This window comes from Notolepis coatsorum (genome assembly GCF_963971535.1).
Source record: "Notolepis coatsorum genome assembly, chromosome: 5".
In the NCBI taxonomy this organism is placed as follows: domain Eukaryota; kingdom Metazoa; phylum Chordata; class Actinopteri; order Aulopiformes; family Paralepididae; genus Notolepis; species Notolepis coatsorum.
Window position 1 is genome coordinate 17326441 of NC_140169.1, and position 21241 is coordinate 17347681.

General features: G+C 42.6%; 1 protein-coding gene across 1 annotated transcript in view; it reads left to right on the forward strand.

Annotated features, from left to right (window-relative positions):
• Positions 1 to 21241, forward strand: part of ccdc93 (CCC complex scaffolding subunit CCDC93) — a 98068-nt gene that overhangs the window by 19494 nt on the left and 57333 nt on the right. The window contains 1 exon segment of the mRNA XM_084314025.1: positions 996 to 1032. Within this exon segment, the coding sequence (XP_084170151.1) occupies positions 996 to 1032 (37 nt within the window).

Below are 21241 nucleotides of genomic sequence, written 5' to 3' on the forward strand. Positions count from 1 at the left end.
GTGTTTGACTGATCATTCATTGCCGGTTGGAGAATGGCAAATGTGTTCACATGCATGACAGTCGTGTGAGATGCAGTTCTGCTTTGCTGCTCTTTTGTTTCTTTCTTGGTTGAAATGTATCCTCCTTGCCTGTGATTTGAAAACGGACTGCTGTGAAATGTTGCCTACTTTTTTAGTTGGAAAGTCCTCCCTACACCAAGGCCTTCCAAAAAAAAGAAAAAAAACACGGAACCCCCATCTTTGTTTGTTTTTATTTTATGAAGTGAAAGTTGTAAAGCATGGTGTATTTTATGATGTTTTGTTGAAGTTGATGCTGAATCGTTTTCACTGCCTGTTATACCATCAGATACATGGTTTTCACTGCCTGTTACACCATCAGATACATGGTTTTCACTGCCTGTTACACCATCAGATACATGGTTTTCACTGCCTGTTATACCATCAGATACATGGTTTTCACTGCCTGTTACACCATCAGATACATGGTTTTCACTGCCTGTTATACCATCAGATACATGGTTTTCACTGCCTGTTGCACCATCAGATACATGGTTTTCACTGCCTGTTATACCATCAGATACATGGTTTTCACTGCCTGTTATACCATCAGATACATGGTTTTCACTGCCTGTTATACCATCAGATACATGATTTTCACTGCCTGGTATACCATCAGATACATGGTTTTCACTGCCTGGTATACCATCGGATACATGGTTTTCACTGCCTGGTATACCATCAGATACATGGTTTTCACTGCCTGGTATACCATCAGATACATGGTTTTCACTGCCTGTTATACCATCAGATACATGGTTTTCACTGCCTGTTATACCATCAGATACATGGTTTTCACTGCCTGGTATACCATCAGATACATGGCTTTCACTGCCTGTTACACCATCAGATACATGGTTTTCACTGCCTATTATACCATCAGATACATGGTTTTTGGCTCATTTAAGTTTTGTTGTTGTTGTGTTTTTCCCCTCCAGACGCTATGGATTTAGCAAGCAGTCAAAACAAGACAAGGTGAGTGTAATTGTGTAAAGTTATGGGCACCAGACCTCATGCCTGTGACGCAACACAGCAGTGTCCAAATCTCAGCTCCCCTCGGGTGTTACTGCTTAATTATACAACGGTTAGTTCAGACTTTGCAATGCGATTGGCTGAGATGCGTGCTGACGAATCGCTGATGAAAATCTCCCGACAAAGGCACAGGAAAAGCTAGAAATACCAGTTTATTCCTAAAAGTCAGACGGAAGTCTCCTGATTAACTGGTATTCGAGCAGCTCCCTTATTCTTAAAACGTCACTCCACTCTGTTTACATTCTGTTGCTACAGTACATCAGAATCAGAGCAATATAAATTAATATCCTTTGTTACTGACACGTTCCTCCATTTTACCTCAGCAAAACTATATACATTTGTTATTAATGAATGAAAATGATTGTATAAAACTGTGGTATAATTGCAATAATGAACTTGGAGGTCATGGTGATTTTGGCACCGCTGCTGTGTCGCAGACACAAGGCCGCATGCCAAGCTCATGATATAGCGATCCCTCTCCAAGTATTACTGCTTATACACTTTTTTTTTTTTTTTTAAACTTAAATTTTTATTAACAATTGTAGACAAACAATACTTACAGAAAAAAGAAACTAACAACACAATAAGAAAAAATGCAGTGCACATAAATGGTTACATGGGTAGCATGGTTAGTTGTCTGGTTCCACTACAGTTGTTTTCCAGGTACTTAATACAAAGGCTGATTGTGTACCTCCCTTAAACAGGTATAAAAAATATAATACCTACTCAATAATATTAAATACTGACTAAGGCATGCATGTGTGATATGGGTCCAGAGACCCTCCTTGAGCTTCTTTCTTCCCTTATCCTTCGTCCTTTTTTTTTTTTTTTTTTTTTTTTTTATTAAATTTCTCTTTGCCTTTTGATTCACCCATATACAAACCACATCATCCCTGAATGTTAATATAACACTGTTAAACAGACATAAATAATAAAGTACAAAAACATAAAACAATTGTAATACCCCAAAAGAATTATTAGAAAATACTAACTAAAGCAAAAGTGTGTGACATGGGTTCAGAGCCCCTCCTTGAACTTCTTTCCTCCTTTACCCTTCGCCCTCTTGTGTTGCATTTGGTTCTTCCTCTGTGATGTCGTTTTCGTTCCCTTTATAATCCTCCCACTTTACCCATCTTTCCCCAAATTTCTCTTCCTGTAGCCTCAGCATGTGTGTTATCCTCTCCATATCCTGTATCTCCTCTACTATTCCTACCCATTGTGCTATTGTCGGTGGGTCTTCCTTGTACCACAGTCTCGTTATTGCTTTTCTGGCCGATATCAACATTATCTTTATTAAATATTTGTCCCCCCCCCTGTATTCCCTCGTGTGTCAGGTCCCCTAAGTAAAGCACCAGTCCCTTTTTGTGGTAATCCGTATCCTAATATTCTGATCATTGCCTCCCCTATCTCCTCCCAATACCCCTTCAGCTTCTGACATCCCCAGAATATGTGCGTGTGATTTGCCCCCTCCTTCCCACACATCCTCCAGCATGCTCTTTGTGTTGGTGCATATTTTCCCTTCAACTCTGGGGTTATAAAGAATCTGATTATGTTTTTCCATCCAAACTCTTTCCATATCCTCGATCCTGTTGTTGAATGTTGCACCTCGCATATGTTACCCCACCCATTCCTTCCCTGTTATTCCTATCTCTAGTTCTCTCTCCCATTTCTCCCTTATGTAGTCTGTCGTGTGTCCCTTGCTGGTCATTATAGCCCGGTACAGTGCTGATATTACCCTTCCTTTCCCTCCTTCGTATGCCCTTACTATCATCCTAATTATTCCATTCTGTTCTTCATCCTTGTCCCCTCTTATTTCTTTATTATAGTAATCTCTAATCTGTAGATATCTGAAGTGGTCCCTGTTTTCTAGTCCAAATTTCTCCTTTAATTTTTGTAATGTTTGCATTTCCCCCTTCTCTATCATTTTGCATATTGCTGTTGCCCCCCCCCTCTCCCACCTCCTGAATCCGTGGTCCAACCTCCCTGGTTTGAATCTCTTGTCATGTGCTACCCATCTCAGAACCCCTGTCTGTTTCTCCAATTTGTGTGTTTTTACTACTCTGTTCCATATGGTCAAGGTGCATTTGGTGATTGGATCTAACAGTCCCTCCTTTTCTTTGAATAGTTCCCTATCTCCCACCAGAGCTTGTATCTTGTATCCCTCCCCTTCTTTTTCAATGTCTTTCCATCTTGCCTCATATCTGTCGTTACACCAGCACGTCACTGCTCTCAGTTGTGCTGCATAATAATAATCTTGTAGGCTGGGTACTGCCATCCCTCCCTCTTCCTTTGGTAGTTGTAGTGTTTTATATCTGACCCGTGGTCTTCTCCCCGCCCATATGAACCTCGATATCAGTCTGTCCCAATTGATTCTGTGGTATTTGTATCGGTAGTGACTGGAATAGGTACAGTAACCTTGATAGTATGTTCATTTTAATGACCTCTATTCTTGAATTGAAGTCCAAGGGCATTACTGTCCATCTCTCTAAGTCTCTCTTGATGTTCTGATTTATCTGTGTATAGTTCGCCTCAAACAGTTTCTCCACCCCTCTCGTGATGTTCACCCCTAAGTATTTAATCTTGTCCATGTCCCATCTTATCCCGTACTGTTCCCTAATTTCCGTCGTTGGGGTATAGTTCCATGCTAAGGTCTGTGTCTTTGTCACGTTTAGTTTGTATCCTGAGTAGTGGCCATATTCCTTCAGTAGATCCATCAGTGCCGGGAAGCTCTTGTCTGGTTGCCTCATGTATACTATCACGTCGTCCGCAAATAGGCCTAGTTTATATTCCGTTCCCTTTATCCTTACTCCCTTAATGTCCTCGGTCTGTCTGATCAGTTGTGCCAGAGGTTCTATGAAAACGGCGAAGAGCGTCGGTGAGCGACAACATCCCTGTCTGGTAGCCCTCTCTAATCTGATTCTATCCGTCAAGCTGCCATTCACCTTAACCCTCGCTGTCGGTTCTTGATATAGCGCCTTGATCATCTTCATCGCCCTCCCGTTCAGTCCGAACCTCATCAATGTTTTATATAAAAATGTCCAGCTCACACTGTCTAATGCTTTTTCTGCATCTAGGCTAATCAGTACCGCGCTACCACCTTGTTTTTGTATCTCCTCTACTATGTGTAATGTCTTTCTCACGTTGTCCTGTGTCTGTCTCCCTTTAATAAATCCAGTTTGATCTTCATCTATAATGTCTGGCATAAACGTCTCAAATCTCTTTGATATTATCGATGTATACATCTTGTAATCCACGTTGAGTATGGACACGAAGTATGGTCTGAAACTACTACATAATTCCCTATCCTTCCCTTCCTTCGGTATCGTGGTGATTATGGCTTCCTTCCACGAGGGGGGCATTTTTCCCTCTTCCATCGTGTGTCTGAACGCCGCCCCTAACATGGGTGCTAATTCAGTTCTAAATGTCTTGTAGAATTCCGATGGGAATCCGTCGCTCCCCAGAGACTTGTTGTTTTTAGCTCTACTAATTGCCTCTTCCAGTTCTCGTTCCGTAATTATTTTATTTAATTCTTCATTCTGTTCTTTCCCTATCGATGGTAACTCTAGCTTCTCCAGATATGCTTCTATTTCCTCTTCTCCCGCTGCTTTTGTCTGTGTGTATAGTTTCTCATAGTATTCTCTAAATGTCCTCTCTATTTCAGCTGGGTCTCTCAATATTTCATTAGTCTTTGTATCCCTTATTGTGTGTATCGTGTTCAACTTCTGTTGCGTCCTAATTCTCCTAGCCAACAGTCTGGTCGCTTTTGGTCCCCCTTCATAGTACGTTTGTTTCATGAACCTCGCTTTCTTTTCTATTTCCATCAATAATTCCCTATTTATCCTGGCCTTTACTTCTTTGATTTCTCCGAGCGTTTCCTGTTCTTTTGATATCTGGTGTCTCCCCTCTAGCTTCTTCAACTTCCCTATCAGATTGTGATATGTCTCCGTTCTGGCCTTCTTCAGCATTGCTGTCTTCTCCATCAATTTCCCCCTTATCACCACCTTCAGTGTGTCCCATAGAATGTTCGGATCTACCGCCCCGTTGTCATTTTCTTCCTTATATCTGGCTATCTCCTCCTTGATCTGACTCACCACCCCCTTGTTATTTAATATTCCTACATTTAGTCTCCAGATCGTGTTCCTCCGTCTCCCTTCTAGATCTACTGTCAGATATATGGCACTGTGATCCGATATGTCCGCTACTCCTATTCTGCTCTCCCGTACCCTGTAACTGTCCCCCGTCGTCATCAAAAAGTAGTCTATTCTCGCATATGTCACGTGCGGGTGTGAGTAATGTGTGTATTCCCTGTCCATGGCGTGCATCCCCCTCCAAACATCTGTAATTCCCATTTCCGTCATCTGAATATTCATATATCTACTGATCGGTGCCCGTCCTTTTCTAGTACTTGTGGTGTCTAGGTCGTGATTCAGTACTACATTAAAATCTCCCGCGCATATCAATATCCCTTCTAGTTCCATCACTATCATATCAAAAATGGTCTCATATAAATCCCTCTCACTCTCTGGGGGTGCATAAACATTCACTAACGTTTGTCCTCCATTTGGTCCTCCATTTTCCCCTTCACCAGAACAAACCTTCCCTCCTTGTCTCTTAATTGCTTGATCAATTCAAATTTGACTTTTTGATTAACGTGATTACTCCTCTCCTCGGGTTCCGTTTAAAGGAACTATAGTATGCATTTTCATATCCAAATCTCTTCAGTTTCTCATGATCCTGTGCTACCAAATGTGTCTCCTGCAGAAAAATCACTTCCATCTCACTTTTTTTACATTTCAACATCACTTTGCCCCTCTTTCTCGCATTATTCATTCCATTAACGTTTAACGACATCATTTTTATACCTTTAACCATTGTCATCTTTCTTCTTCTTTCGTCTGTCAGTCCCCCCCATGTCACATTCATTCCCCCCTCCGGTTGTAGCCTCCACTCTCTTCACCGAATACATATAATGATTAACATAAATAAAAAACATAAACTTTACATAAAGTGCTCCCAAGGCGTTCGGGGGGTCCCTGTGTCCCCCCCTGTCCCCTGCTGGTGGGTGAGGAGTAATTGCTCTCCTAGTGAGAGGCCTCCTCCTGACGGCTTGGGGGTTTGAAACCTTTGCCCCCAACCGCTCGTCATATTTGTCCAGCATTCTTACTGTTTTTACTGCTGTCGTGCTCCTGGTCAAAAGCGCTCTCCTTCATTCTGAAAGACCCCCATTTCCTAGGTCCCCCTCAATGCGGCTTGCATGTTCCAATGTCCCTCTTTCCTCCCAAACCCGTGTGTGGTGTCTTCTGTGTACCCCTTTTTTTTCTTTTCCTCCTCTCTATTTTCTATGTGATGTCTATTTATCCCCTTAATCCCTTCCAACTGTGTTACTCTCAGCGTGTGTCTATGTACTTGTTTCAATATGTTCTGTGTTCCGTCTATCATACCTAATTATATTTCCATTTATTTCCTCCGTCGGCCTGTGTATTATGTGTTCATGTATACATTATGTTCGTTCCTATATCCTGCCTCTACCTGGGAATGTGTGTTTATGTATATGTTATTTCAGTTTCTATATTTTGTCTCTATTTGGATAGTTTTTCAATCTCTTGTGCGTGTACTCATCCGTTCGTATCCTCCCGCCTCCTCTCCCCTCCTTCTCCGTCTCTGGCCTCCTCGTTCGTCTCCGCCTTCGGTCTGTCACGTCTCACTTCGGCCTTCTCCTCTCTCCTCCCTCCTCTCCCGGGCCTCGATCTCCCACTCTGGTCCATCTGCGTGCCCCCTCCAATCTCTGCTGCAGGCTCCGCGTCTGGCCCTCCTGTCTCCTTCCCTCTCCGTCCTCCGCCATCTGCATCCCCCGTCGCCTCATTTCCTCCGCCGCCTCCCGCGCCGTCGCGTATGTCACCGTCCCTTCCTTCCAGTGGATCCTTAGCGAGGTCATGGGTGACTGGAATTTCATTCCGTTTTCTTTCAAAATTCTCTTCAGTCCCGCGTAGGACCTGCGTGTTATTGCCACCGCTGTCGAGTAATCTTGATCAAACGACAGTCTTTTCCCCTCGATTTCTATCTTTTTGGTCCACGCGGTTCTGAGTATCAACTCCTTAATCTCAAACCTCAGAAAGTTAATAATCACCGCCCTCGGAGGTCTGTCCGGTTTCGGTCTCGGAGCCAACGCCCTGTGGGCCCTCTGTATCTCCATTTTTTCCAGTCCCGTCTCCTTCAGTTGTTCCTTGATAAGCTCTTCCACATATTGGACCCCTCCATGTCCGATATCTTTGTCTCCATCTGTTCTTGCTTTTGAATCACACACGTTAACACCTTGTGTATCTCTGTGCTCCATTCCTCCATCTGCGCCGTTCTAGTCTGTACCTCTGTTACGTTACTATCCTGTTCCGCCATCTTCTCCTCCACCCTTTTGATTTCTGTATTCATTTCACCTCTGAAGTCCTCCTGTTCCTTCCTCAATTCCTCCCGTAACTTCCCAATATCATTTCTTATCGTGTCCGAGTTCAGTTTCATGTTCGCCTGCATCGTGTCCGAGTTCAATTTTATGGTCGCCAATATCCCGGCCTGCATGCGCACGGCCCATCCTGGCATTTCCTTGTCTGTCTCAGCCGAGACTCCCCCTTCTTCCGCCTGCTCCTTCTCGGTCTCGCCTCGGGGGTTCTGCTCCGTCGAACTCTCCTCTTCCTGTGAGTTCTCCATTTCTCTTTCCTTCATATTTGTTTTCTCCTCCTTCCTTCTCGTTTGCATCTTCATTTTTGATCACTTTCCGTCACTTTTCGGGTCCTTATTTCTCAGTTTTTCGCTCTTTTGACCAGGAGCCTCACCGCATGCGTGCTACCCTTCCGCTCTCATACCGGAAGTGCTTATACACTTTTTTATGATTACCATTACGTTTTCACTCATCCCTCCTACATGTAAACACACACATACGCACACACCCTCCTGGTGTGATTTATGGATGGATAATGACTGTGCGAAGTGAATTACAGGCAAATAATATGAAGGTTAACGACCAAAGACAGCGAAGTGATCATTTTAGTTTCCTTTAATGTGTTATTACAGGCCTGGGAGATTTGATGATCAGAGAGTATACTGTTTATGATGAAAGGAAGCGTTTGCCTTTTCTGCTTTTGTTTCTGTAGCAGTAAAGTTGACTTTGTGCATTCTGTCATTACGGCTCTTAACACATTGAGTGCCGACGACGAGATTAGTCGTGCTAACTCGCCATGCGTTGAGTGCCAATGACGAGTTTTCGTCTTTTTCTCATTTTTGCTTTTATTAGCCATATCCATTCATTTTTCATCCATCCAGCCTGACGTTATCATTGGAAATGGGTCTGAGCTCGAAAAGGGCAAATACCGCCGCCTATCGTCTCCCGGATGGTAATGCACATCATTGGATTGGATTGGGTGGGCATGTGCATAAGGAAAAAAGTCCGGTCCGGGGTTTTCCCTTCTCTGGCAAGCAGTATCGTGTTATCACATTCACTGGCGAGGCTCGTGTGTGTGTGTGTGTGTGTAATAGATTTTTCAGCCCGCTTCTCTAGCGTGCATAAGTACACATATACTATCGATAATCTAGCGTTTATTTGAAAATTATTCATAAATCAGCCGAAAAATTACCGTGTTTTGTGTATTCCACTAAAGAGCTATTATCGCGGAATTTCTCTGGAATTACTAGAACTCTGCAAAACTATACTCCTATTCAAAACGGTATAAAACGGAAATGTACCAATGAAAAAACAATCCGTTTCGTACATGTTGACTGCAAGCAAGTCATTGATAAGTGAGGGGTGTTTTAGACCCATAGGCATAATTTAAGATATAGTTTAAGCCTTCGCAAATTTCCCCGACCTCCCATTGACTTCAGTGCTGGTACTCTAGCCCATATATGGTCAAAGGGGCGTGGCACTCAATGTGTTAAAGGGGAACGCCACCTAAATTAAGAATTGCAATATGTTATTTTCGTGGCCTAGGAAAGTTCAATCCATAATCTGTGAATATGAGCTACTCTCTCTCCCAACGTTTCTCTCTCAGAAACCAGAGAAGTAAGAGTCAAACTTGATAAGCGACGGGTATATTAGACCCATAATTTAAGATATATTTTAAGCACTCGCAAATCTCCCTGTCCTCCCATTGATTAAAGCGGTGGCCATCTACATATTCGCCATATAGCTCCGGCGCTGAATGTGTTAAACAAATACATATCCACTTTGTTATTCCTATGATCTGTTTGTTTGTTTTTAGATTTTCACTTCAATAGTGTAGACTGGAAAAATTATGTAGCTTAATTTGAGCCCTTTTTTGTCTGGGGCTGTCACTTGTTGACTAAGCTGCAAATCAGGATGCACTGATAATGGTATCAGATATTGATCATGCTATAATAGTGTATTATTGGTATCGGTATATCTGAGAATTTCCCCAATATTAAAATCATCTAATCCCAAGATCATGTATTCATGTAACATGTCAGAAATCAAAACAAAGTGACTTGATTTGCTGCATTTTTGACACATTATTTGCCTTTTTATATCTGTACATATTAGAGGTGTAATGGTACGTGTATTCGTCTACACGGTACGGACGTCACGGTTCGGTACATCCAGCCATACGGTCTCATACAACTAGGGTTGCACATTTTACAAATGTATGCTCAATATCTTTACTTTACTTTACACTGGCTTACTTTTGATCTTTACATATATTTCTTTTTCCAAGATGGTCTTTGGTTTCTGCATTTTTCATTCACAATTATTACAATCACAATACAGCAATTCTTCTTGAAAACAATCGTGTTCTTTTAGCATTTCACATCTTTCCTTTAGATTCCACACGTTTGTGAAATGTGAACATTTCTATCAATTCCTTTCTTATGAAATAAATAAAGTCAACAAGCTAGCGAGTGAACTTGGGGAGATTTCATCACATGTATCACAAAGGTTAGAATATAATTCTTAAATTGTTGTGCAATAAGTAAATATCTATATCTGTACAATAACATATCCCTTACCTACTCTTACTAGTTACTATATCTATATCTCTTTATCTTTATTACGGATCCCCATTAGTCATCACTGCAGCAACAACTAGTCTTCCTGGGGTCCACACACAACAAAAACAGTACATACATACATAACATTATAGTAGCATACATAAGTTCAAGTTCAAGTTCAAGTTCTTTAATAGTTGTCATACAGAAGTACAGAATACTTTCATACAAAATGCTTCTTACTGTTACGCTCCAGAGACTGTGCTAGACAAGATAGTATCAAATAACATAATAACACAATATAGCATGAATTTAGAAGAAAAAAATGAGGTCACAGTGTTCTGTATAGACATATGTACAATGTTCTGAGTTACCATATAATATACAATACACAATACTATGCAGTGTACTAATGTACAGTACTATCTAGTGCAAAGCAGAAATGGGATGAGGTACAATTTTAGGTACAATTTACAGTAAGGTGTACGAGTTGTAGTGCAATCCTTCATCCATAAATATAAAGTGTGGGGAGTGGGTGCTACAGTGTGTTTGTTTAAAGTGGGTGTGTGCTATAAAGTGTGTGGAGTGGGTGCTACAGTGTGTTTGTTTAAAGTGAGTGTGTGCGTGTGGATGTGTGTGCTATGTGCGTTTGGTGGTTGTTGTTGTGTAGTGTTCATTCATTGTTCGTTTAGCAGCCTGATGGCCTGGGGATAGAAGCTACTTCTGAGTCTTTCTGTGCTCGCCTTGAGACTCCGGTATCGCTTGCCTGACCGCAGCAGTTCAAAGAGGCAGTTGTTCGGGTGACTGGAGTCTTTAATGATTCTCTTAGCCTTGCCCTTGCAACGCTTGTAGTAAATGTTCTGGAGGGTGGGGAGCCCCCCTCCAATTGTGCGTTCGGCTGAACGTGTCACTCTTTGTAGTCTGCTTCGGTCTTTTGCAGTGCTATTCCCAAACCAGGAGGTGATGTTGCCGGTCAAGATGCTCTCTATTGTACATGAGTAGAAGTTCTTAAGGATCTTCTGGCTGACTTGGAACTTCCTTAGGCGCCTGAGGAAGTAGAGGCGTTGTCGTGCCTTCTTCACCACACTGTTAATGTGTGTGGTCCATGTCAGGTCCTCGGATATGTAGGCTCCGAGGTACTTGAAGCTGTTGACTCTCTCAACCGGTGCCCCGTCGATGCTGAGGGGGCTGTAGTCCTTGACCCCCGACCTCCTGAAGTCCACAATCATCTCCTTTGTTTTGCTGACGTTCAGGGAGAGGCTGTTTTCCTGGCACCATCCCGCCAGGACCTTGACCTCTTCCAGGTAGGCCCTCTCGTCGTTGGCAGAGATCAGGCCCACCACCACTGTGTCGTCAGCAAATTTGACGATTGTATTGCTACTCCGCTGAGCCACACAGTCGTGTGTGTACAGGGAGTAGAGGAGGGGACTCAGAACACAGCCCTGGGGGGCCCCTATGTTGAGGGTGATGGATGAGGAGGTGCAGTTGCCTGCTCTCACCACCTGGGGTCTGCCAGTCAGGAAGTCCAAGACCCACTGGCAGAGGTCATAGCCCAAGCCCAGGTCCCTGAGCTTGGCTATGAGTATGGAATACTCCAATATTCCTACATATAAAAATAATTCCAAATAGCATTACAGTACACAAACAGAGTATCAGATCACAGAAAATACAATAAAGGGGATTCAACTCTCAGACAGTCATATCTTTACAGTGTAAACTACAGTATCTGTGTTTTTCTTTAATGTAAACTAATTTCTTTTTCTCTCAATGCTCTTTTCAAATTATTTTTAAAACTTATCTTACTGGTTATCTGAGTAAGATGTACTGGCAGTTTATTCCAATATGACATTGCTCTATATAACAGTTTTCTTTGCTGCATTGGTCTTTGGTAGTAGCAGTGTGAACGTTTCCCTACAAGCATGCCTAGTATTATACTTATGTCGATCATGTTAGCTGTGAATACAAACAGATAGGTTCTCTTGTTGAGATATATATATTCCTCATGAACAAGATCAGGCTGCAATCCAGTCTGTCTTCCACCTTCAACCACGACAGCTTGGTATGCATCCCCTCCACACTGTTTCTCATTGAGCAGTTCAGGGCCAGACGGGCTGCTCTGTTTTGAGTGAGCTGGATCTTATTGAGCTCTTGTCTTGAGGCATTAGACCAGACAGCTGGACAGTAGTCAAGGTGAGAAAGAACTAATGACTGTATCACTTGCTTCAATATCAGATCGGCTAGAAAATATCTACCCCTTCTGATAATTGAAATACATCTGCTCATATTGGCAACCACATTGTTTGTGTGAGTTGACCATGAGAGTGTTCCATCAAGTGTGACACCCAACAGCTTTGCCTCTCTAACTTGCTCAATAGCTGTTCCGTCTAAAGATATACTTAGCTTCACGTCTTTTCTTATAGCATGCTTGGATCCCAATATTAGGCTCTTGGTTTTTGAGATGTTTAACTTCTGCCTGTTTTCAGACACCCAAGTGGACACTAAGTTCAATTCTCTCTGAAGGACTTCATTAAGCTCTTCTGTCTTGTCTGATGATGCATACATTGTAGTATCATCGGCTTACATAACCATACATGTATTTTCTAATACCCATGGCAAATCATTTGTAAAAATGTCGTAGAAGAGGGGCCCCAGGCAGCTTCCCTGTGGAATTCCACACTGTAGGGATTTAAAGTTGGACAGGGTACCATTAAACACAACACATTGCTGGCTGTTACATAGATAGCTTTTTATCCAGTTAACAGCTGCAGTTCTGAATCCATGTGCAGTTAGTTTGATGAGCAGCAACTCGTGATCTATGAGGTCAAAAGCTGCACTGAAATCCAGTAGTACAGTACCCACCATTAGCTTCCTGTCAATTTGTTGTAGCCAGTCATCTGTTAATTGTGTTAAAGCTGTACATGTAGAATAACCCTCCTTATATGCATGTTGGAATTGAGAATTGATACTGTTTTCTGAGAGGTAATGCTGAATCTGTTTAAAAACAACACCTTCCATGATTTTGCTTAAAACTGGCAAGATACTAATAGGTTGACTATTTGCTCCATTAAAAGGCTGTTTAGCATTTTTTGGAAGTGGAGTGACCTTAGCTATCTTCCACATTTGAGGAAAAACACCCTCACTTAGACATAGATAACAAAATATGACACAGTGGCTTTGCTACAATTCTGGCTGCCAGCTGGAGCAGTTTACCATCTAAGTTATCATGACCACAAGGTTTGTCACACTGTATGGACAAGAGAAGCTTTTCCATTTGCTCTAGATTTATATCCATAAAATCAAATTCACATTTTTCATTTACATTTAGTCATTTAGCTGACGCTTTTATCCAAAGCGACTTACAAGTTCTGTACGACAAGCCATCAGGAAGGGCACAACTCTATCAGCTGAGCAACAATGTTCATCAAAGTGTTGAGTGCTACAGTGTAGGTTAGTTTATTAGGACAAGTGCATGACAGTACGGTTAATTAGGGTTTATTTTTTTTTTTTTTTTTTTTTTTATTCAGATAATGGTTGAAGAAGTGCGTCTTTAGTCGACGGCGAAAGATTGGACGTGATTCGGCTGTCCTAACTGGGGTGGGTAGTTCATTCCACCATTGTGGGGCAAGGACTGAGAATAGGCGACTTCTCTTTGATGACCCTCCCGGAGCTTGGATAGGAGTAGGTCTGAGGCGGCCAGAAGATGCAGAGCGTAGGGGTCTTGAGGGTGTGTAGTTAGAGACCATTGACCGGAGGTAGGCGGGAGCGGTTCCCTTTGCCGCACGGTATGCTAGGTCGAGGGCCTTGAAGCGGATTCGTGCAGCAATGGGGAGCCAGTGCAGGTCCCTAAGAAGTGGGGTGACATGGGCCGACTTCGGTAGGTTTGAGATCAGGCGGGCCGCTGCGTTCTGAATGAGTTGAAGAGGCTTAGTGGCAGTGGCCGGGAGGCCAGCGAGCAGTGCATTGCAGTAGTCGAGGCGGGAGATGACTGTTGATTGGACGAGGAGTTGGGTGGCTTCTTTTGTCAGGAAGGGGCGGATCCTTCTGACGTTGCTCAGGAGGAATCGGCAGGTTCTGGTCGTCGCTGCGATGTGAGCAGAGAAGTTCAACTGGTCGTCGAGGACAACACCAAGGTTCTTGGCGGTCGGGGACGCAGTCACAGCTGCATTCTCGACTGTGATTGAAAGGTCGGTTAGGGGGGAGGATTTGGCCGGCAGGTGGAGCAATTCTGTTTTGCTTAGGTTCAGTTTGAGGTGGTTGGACGTCATCCAGGCTGAGATGTCGGACAGACAGGCCGAGATCCGCTCAGAGACGTGGATATCTGAGGGAGGGAAGGAGAGGAAGAGTTGAGTATCGTCGGCATAACAATGGTAGGAGAAGCCATGAGACGTGATAATGTTACCCAGTGATTTAGTGTAGAGGGAGAAGAGAAGGGGTCCTAAAACCGAGCCCTGGGGGACACCCGTCCGCAGGGGGCGGGTGGCCGACAGGGTCCCTCTCCATGACACTTGGTAGGAGCGGTCATTGAGGTATGATGACAGCCATGTCAGCGCAGAGCCAGCCACTCCCATTCCTGCGAGGGCCGCAAGGAGGATCTGGTGGTTGACTGTGTCGAAGGCTGCAGATAGATCTAGGAGAATCAGGACAGAGGAGAGGCCTTTCGCTTTTGCTAAGTGAAGTGCCTCTGTGACCGCAATGAGGGCTGTCTCTGTGGAGTGACCAGTCCTGAAGCCTGACTGATTAGGGTCTAGGAGGTCATTCTGTAAGAGATAAGCAGTAAGTTGGTTGGATACAGCACGTTCAAGTGTTTTAGAAAGGAAGGAGAGAAGAGAGACAGGACGGTAGTTGCCTATGACGGTAGGGTTCAGGGTTGGTTTTTTTATGAGCGGCGTGACTCTGGCTTGTTTTAGGGAGGTGGGGACCACCCCCGAGTTGAGTGAGGAGTTGATGGTTGCAGTTAGGAATGGGAGGATGTCTGGTGCTATGGTCTGGAGGAGTGGGGAGGGTAGCTGGTCCAGCTGGCAAGTAGTCGGACGGTTCGACGTTACCAGTGTCAGGGTCTCTGCTTCTGTAATGGGAGAGAAAGATGACAGAGTGAAGGATGAGGTTCTCGATTCAGCATTTGGAATGGGTGGGGGTTGGGAGAAGGAGCTGCGGATGTTCTCCACTTTTTCCTCAAAGAAGATCGCAAAGTCTTTGGCAGAGAAAGATGAGGGAGGGGGGGGTGGGGGGGGAGTGAGGAGGGAGGACATGGTAGCATGCAGTTTGCGAAGATTCTTGGCAGAGGCCTCGATCCTATGGTGGAAGAAAGAAGCTTTGGCATTAGTAATGGTTTTGGAGAATGTTAACAAGAGGTTGTGATATGTGTCGATGTCAGCAGTGAGGCGTGACTTTCTATACTTCCTTTCAGCTGCTCTCAGGACCTGTCTTTGTTCTCTCACTGGATCTGTCAGCCATGGACTGGGTGGGGAACGGCGGGCAGGTTTCTCAACGAGGGGACAGAGCTTGTTGAAGGAGGTTGCAAGGGCTGAAAGGAGGGTGGAGGTTGCCATCTCTGTGGAGAGAGCAGAGAAGGTGTCACTCAAAGGTAGAGCGGATAGTATGTCAGAGGAGAGGGTGGAGGGGGATAGGGAGGGCAGGTGGCGTCTGAGTGAGACAGACTTTTGTATGCATAATATGCTGTTTAATTATTGATTCAGACAGCTTACCATCCACTGGCAGCATTTGATTCCTTATCATCTCCACCTTATCAATAAAATAATAATTAAAATTATTGGCTATATCTCGAGGTTTGGTAATAAATCCACCAGCTGCTTCTATAAACGAGGGCATTGTATTTGTTTGATTCTTTCCCATGACCTCATTTAAGGTTCTCCATAACTTTTTGCTGTCACCTTTAATTTCTTCAAACTTGGATTTATAGTATTGTTTTTTCTTCTGTATATTCATTTTGGTGACTTTGTTTCTCAGAAAACGGTAGGCCTGCCAATCATCCGAGCTACCGGATGCAATAGCATCCTTTTTCAATTGATCCCTCTCTTTCATACAGCTTCTCAATTCCAAAGCCAAGAGGCTTTAGTTGTTTTGACCGTTAATTTCCTCATAGGGGCGTGTTTGTCACAGATGGATGAGAACAGTTTCATAAATAATTGTAAGGCATTCTCTGTACTCGTTAGTTCAGTCACATTATCCCATTGTATCTTTTTCAAGTCTTCAACAAACACATTTTCATTGAAATGATTGTACATTCTCTTGTATATAACTTTAGGCCCAGCTTTTGGCACCTTAGTTTTCCTTGCTACTGCAATGATGTTATGATCACTAAAGCCTACTGGCACAGATACTATTTTTGAACACATCTCCACAGAGTTTGTGAAAATGTGATCAATGCAAGTTGAAGATCTTTCTGTGCACCTGATGTTCACTCTGGTTGGTGCATTCACAATCTGTGATAGATTGCACACATTGGCCACATCACTTAATTTCTTTTTTTAATGTACATGTTTTGGAGAACCAGTAAATATTAAGGTCTCCAACAAAATATATTTCTCTGTAAAAATATATATGTACATATCCCTTACCTACTCTTACTAGTTACTATATCTATATCTGTACATATCCCTTGCCTACTCTTACTAGTTACTATATCTGTACCTATCCCTTACCTACTCTTACTAGTTACTATATCTATATCTGTACATATCCCTTACCTACTCTTACTAGTTACGCTGCTGGCCAGTATGACTATGAAAAAACTATTGTTTTTATACTTTACTGTATCTCTGTACATATTGATACTACAACTCTGTACAGACATCTGATTAGCACTACACCCAGTAGTACTAATTTATATATTTGATACCCAGTTTAATCACCTGTACATTGTATATTACTGTTGCACTTTACTGTTACATTTGCATTCTGGTTGGATGCCAAACTTTTTTTCATTGTACTGTACTTGTGCTGTATAATGACAATACATTTTAATCTAATCTAATTCCCACCTGAAAAGTTGTTAATACCTAACCTCCTAACCTCTGACTGTAGACCTCACACTCTAACTCTAACATCAAATACAACCAATTTGTTGGGGATTCCGACTGTGCTCAGATCCTCTTTGAAAGAGGGGGATCCGTCGCAACAAATAATTTAGTCCTATTCAGATGTGGATTTCTTATATAGTTTAATTATACAAAATTAATAAGAATAACAGAGCAGTTGATGCAGAAAAATAAAAGACAACAGAATATATTCTTGAGCCAGTGAGTCCCTAAGACGAAATGCCACACAGACTGGTGGGTCCAGTTAGCTGTCCAGCAGTTTGCCCCAAGAAGCTCCCGTCTGTCCAATGAGTCTGTCATATATAGCAAAACGTAGGAGTTCCTGGCCCTCCCTCGACAGAGAGAGAGAACTCTCAAGGTCGGCCTACAAATGGAATGCCGGTTACCATGGAACCTCAACAGTAGATATTCATTCATTCATTCATTCACAACATAGAATTATAGACAGATAGATAGATATTATAGATATTTTACAATATCAACAATGTTCCTTAAGAGATCACATGTCTTAAGATTTCGAGGACCTCTTTATTTTATTTATTTGTTTATTTGTCAGGGACAATGCAAAAGAAAACATTGTAGCAGGTTACAATAACAAGATACAGATGCATTACATGTAGGATTTCTAGCCACGGCTAATTTGCAACCCCTGTCGCTGGTTTGGCTTTGCTACTTAAAAGTGGTCATTACATATCATCATTACCAAAAGTACATTAGTTCAAATGAGCACATAATTAATTGTGACATACTTGACATGATCATACAATAATTATGATAATTGCATCACATTTTACAATCATTTGACATGTGTTGCGTATGTGTGCCTTTGTGTGTGTTCTTTGATTCATGGCAATATGTGTATTTGCATATGATTATAGGTGTGTGTCTGTGTGCATGCAATGCAATGTATGCCTTTTTCCGAAAAGGTTGATTGACTAAAAGTGGTTTTGCTCTGTGCCACCCTGCAGTTGCCATTTACTGATCCCCCACTGGTGATTCTATTGGTTTGGTTTTGTGACAGCACTGACAATGCGAGATTGTTCACGCATTTTAAAATCTATTTGATATAAGCAAACTTGATAAAGCTGCCATAACTGAGCAACCTGTACTGTTTCAGAATCATACAGTGGTGCCATAAAACAATAATGTGGTCCATTATTTTCAGTGCTTGTTTGTATAGTGAAGTGATGGGTTTGACAATTGACTGTGAAGCTCCCTACAGTAACACAGGGGTGGGAATCACCAGTTTCATCACGATACGATACGATATCGATTCTTTGGACAACGATACGATATTATCCGATATCACACAGTCTGCCACGATACGATTAGATTCAGGTGCCTGCGATCGATATGAGACGATATTATATGCCCATTTAACACAATCAGTAACATTTAAATCAACAAAAAAAAAGGCAATGGAAATATCATTTGACATTTTTATTTTTGAGCTCTTCCAGACATTTAAATGAAAAACAATCTATTGTTTTTAATACAAATAGACCTCCTGTTCACTGTTTTTGGTTCGTTTTTAATTTTTTCGTTTTTTTATATTAATATCCTATTCACTGTCACAGAGCTGTATTAAGGTGCAGTACCGGCCAGATCCTGTTAGTGGGGCTATCCCGAGAATGCACCCTCCTTCCCAGTCCCCACTTCTCTCTGCCTATGGCTCTGGGTTAGCTTGTTAGCTTACGCTAACGTAACGTTATCTTCGATCTTTAAAGCCCAACTTGCAGGTTAAACCCTACTCTGCAATTATGGGTAGTTTACATCATTGGTATCTAATTTAATTATTTATTTTTTTCCATTTGACGCCGGAAATTTCACTCAGAAATGGTTAAAAAGGTCCACGCACGAATAACATGCACGAGCAAATCTAAAAGCTTATCAGACGCTAGCACAGCCGTGACGTCACTTCAGGAAACGTATGCCTTATGCCCGTCCGGGTCATAGTACTACTGGATATATGGCGCTGGCTAACGTTAGCATTATGTCTACTGTCGTGAACCATTTTAGATCAGGGCATGTAGAGGAGTTTGGGGAACGAGTAAAATCATGTGCAGGTCCTCTTCTCAGACCTGTGTGGCAAAGCACTGCACACGCATCATGCAAGCTACACGTCGCTGCATGTTGATCAATGGTGGCCCACTCGGTGCATCACAGTCAGTGACTGTGATGCACCGAGTGGGCTACTATTGTGCTAACAACGTGCTGCGGCGTCTGGCTTGTTGGCCGGCATGAGTGCCTGATTTGGGGTGGTTCTCTCCTCTTTGTGTGCCTTTGTCCTCGCGGGTGTTCTGCCGGGGAGCTTGTGGACGCGACAATAGTGGTGGTTTTTAGGGTGTTTGAGCTTGTAGCGTTAGTTAGCTCATAGCTATCGTGTACCACTAGCGTTACGGGCTCGAGCACCTTATGGCTGCTGCTGTTGTCGTGTCCATGGGCTCCCTGGCAGGGTACTTGTGGGGACGGGGGTGTACAGAGAGGAGAGAACCATTTTGGGTCGGGCGTTCATGCCGGCTAGCGAGCTGGACGTCGGGATATGTTGTTAGCACAATAGCTACCAAGCTAAGCTATGTTAGCTTCTAACGGTGTATACACAATATGTACAACGACACAATGATTTACATTATTACAAATATGGTAACGTGGTTGTGGCTTTTACAAATAGTGGTTAGCTTTAGAGATGGATGGCTATGATCACGGAGCAATAGTGTTGTTAGGTGAAACAGATACATTTTCATTCGGCTAGTAGTAGCAAGGCTCTCTGCCTGCAGTGCCTGCCACTAGCTGTGTGTGACTCTCAGAGCCCCCTGGTGCCCTGCACCTGTTGTGACGACATCATTTCGATTACACGCGCACGTTATGAACCATTGATTAAAATATCCACGTGCGTGGTGATTGTGTTGGGCAGACAAAATGTTTGATAAAAACGCTAAAACTGGGTCAATTTCAATCATTTTTTTTCCTTCTTCATGAAAGTCACCGTTGGCCTAGTCCACATTGTTTATTGAACAAAAATACAACATGCAAGTTGGCCTTTAACGCGACGTGGGCATAATGGAGTGGCGAGGATTGCAAAGCAGGTTAGATGCATTGGACCCGTTGCGGAATAAAACAGCAGGGACATGTTTTGGGTCACAGAATAGGCACACTAGTCTTGCTCTAGTGACGCTCTAGACGCTACTGCTGTTGATGTTAAACGGAGTTTCACAACACTGGGCGCGGGGCGATGACGTCGCCGGATTTTCAAAATAAGAGTATCGCAATATGAATCGATCTTTTTACGTTGCATCGATCCTATTTGATTATTGATAATAGATCGATATATCGATCTGGATCGATGTATCGTCCCACCCCTATCATGGCATGCATGAACAGTTGATCTGCCTTAAGATGTATGTAATGTCTTACCATTTTAAAACAGTTCAAGTTTGTCTTTATGGTCTTAGATAGCTTTTGAACATGTTTTTCTAATTTAAGTTGGGAATCCAAAATTATACCTAAGAATTTAAAATCACTGACGTCCTCTATTTCCTCTTGATCTATTCTAATTATAAGCGTATCTTTTCCTCTCCTCATGGAAAAACACATCGATTCAGGGTTGGATGATTATTTCATTGGGATACACCCACCCATTTCATTTGTTAGTAATAATAATAATAAGTGATAGTGTCATCAGCGTACATTTGACAATCAGTTATTTTACAGCAGGGCTATTCAACTGGCGGCCCGCGGGCCAGATCCGGCCCGCGGGATGATTCTGACCGGCCCGCCAAAGATTACATGATAATAAAAATAAAAATAAAAAATTTAATATATATTTTTTTTTTTTTTTTTTTTTTACTTTTTTCTTTTCATGTCAACGTTAACACGCACAATTGAGCCAAAAGTCACTTAATTAATGACAGATTTCATTGATAAATTGAGGGAAAACTTTGCAAGTCGATTTGATGAATTTGACATGTCCAGAGAATTGATGCATTTTGTGAGCAACCCATTTGCCAATGTAGCTGCTATTTCCACAAAAGGACAAGAGTTCCTTGCATCACTTCACATTGATGAAGGTCTCCTGCAACTTGAAATAATTGACATGCAAGCATCAT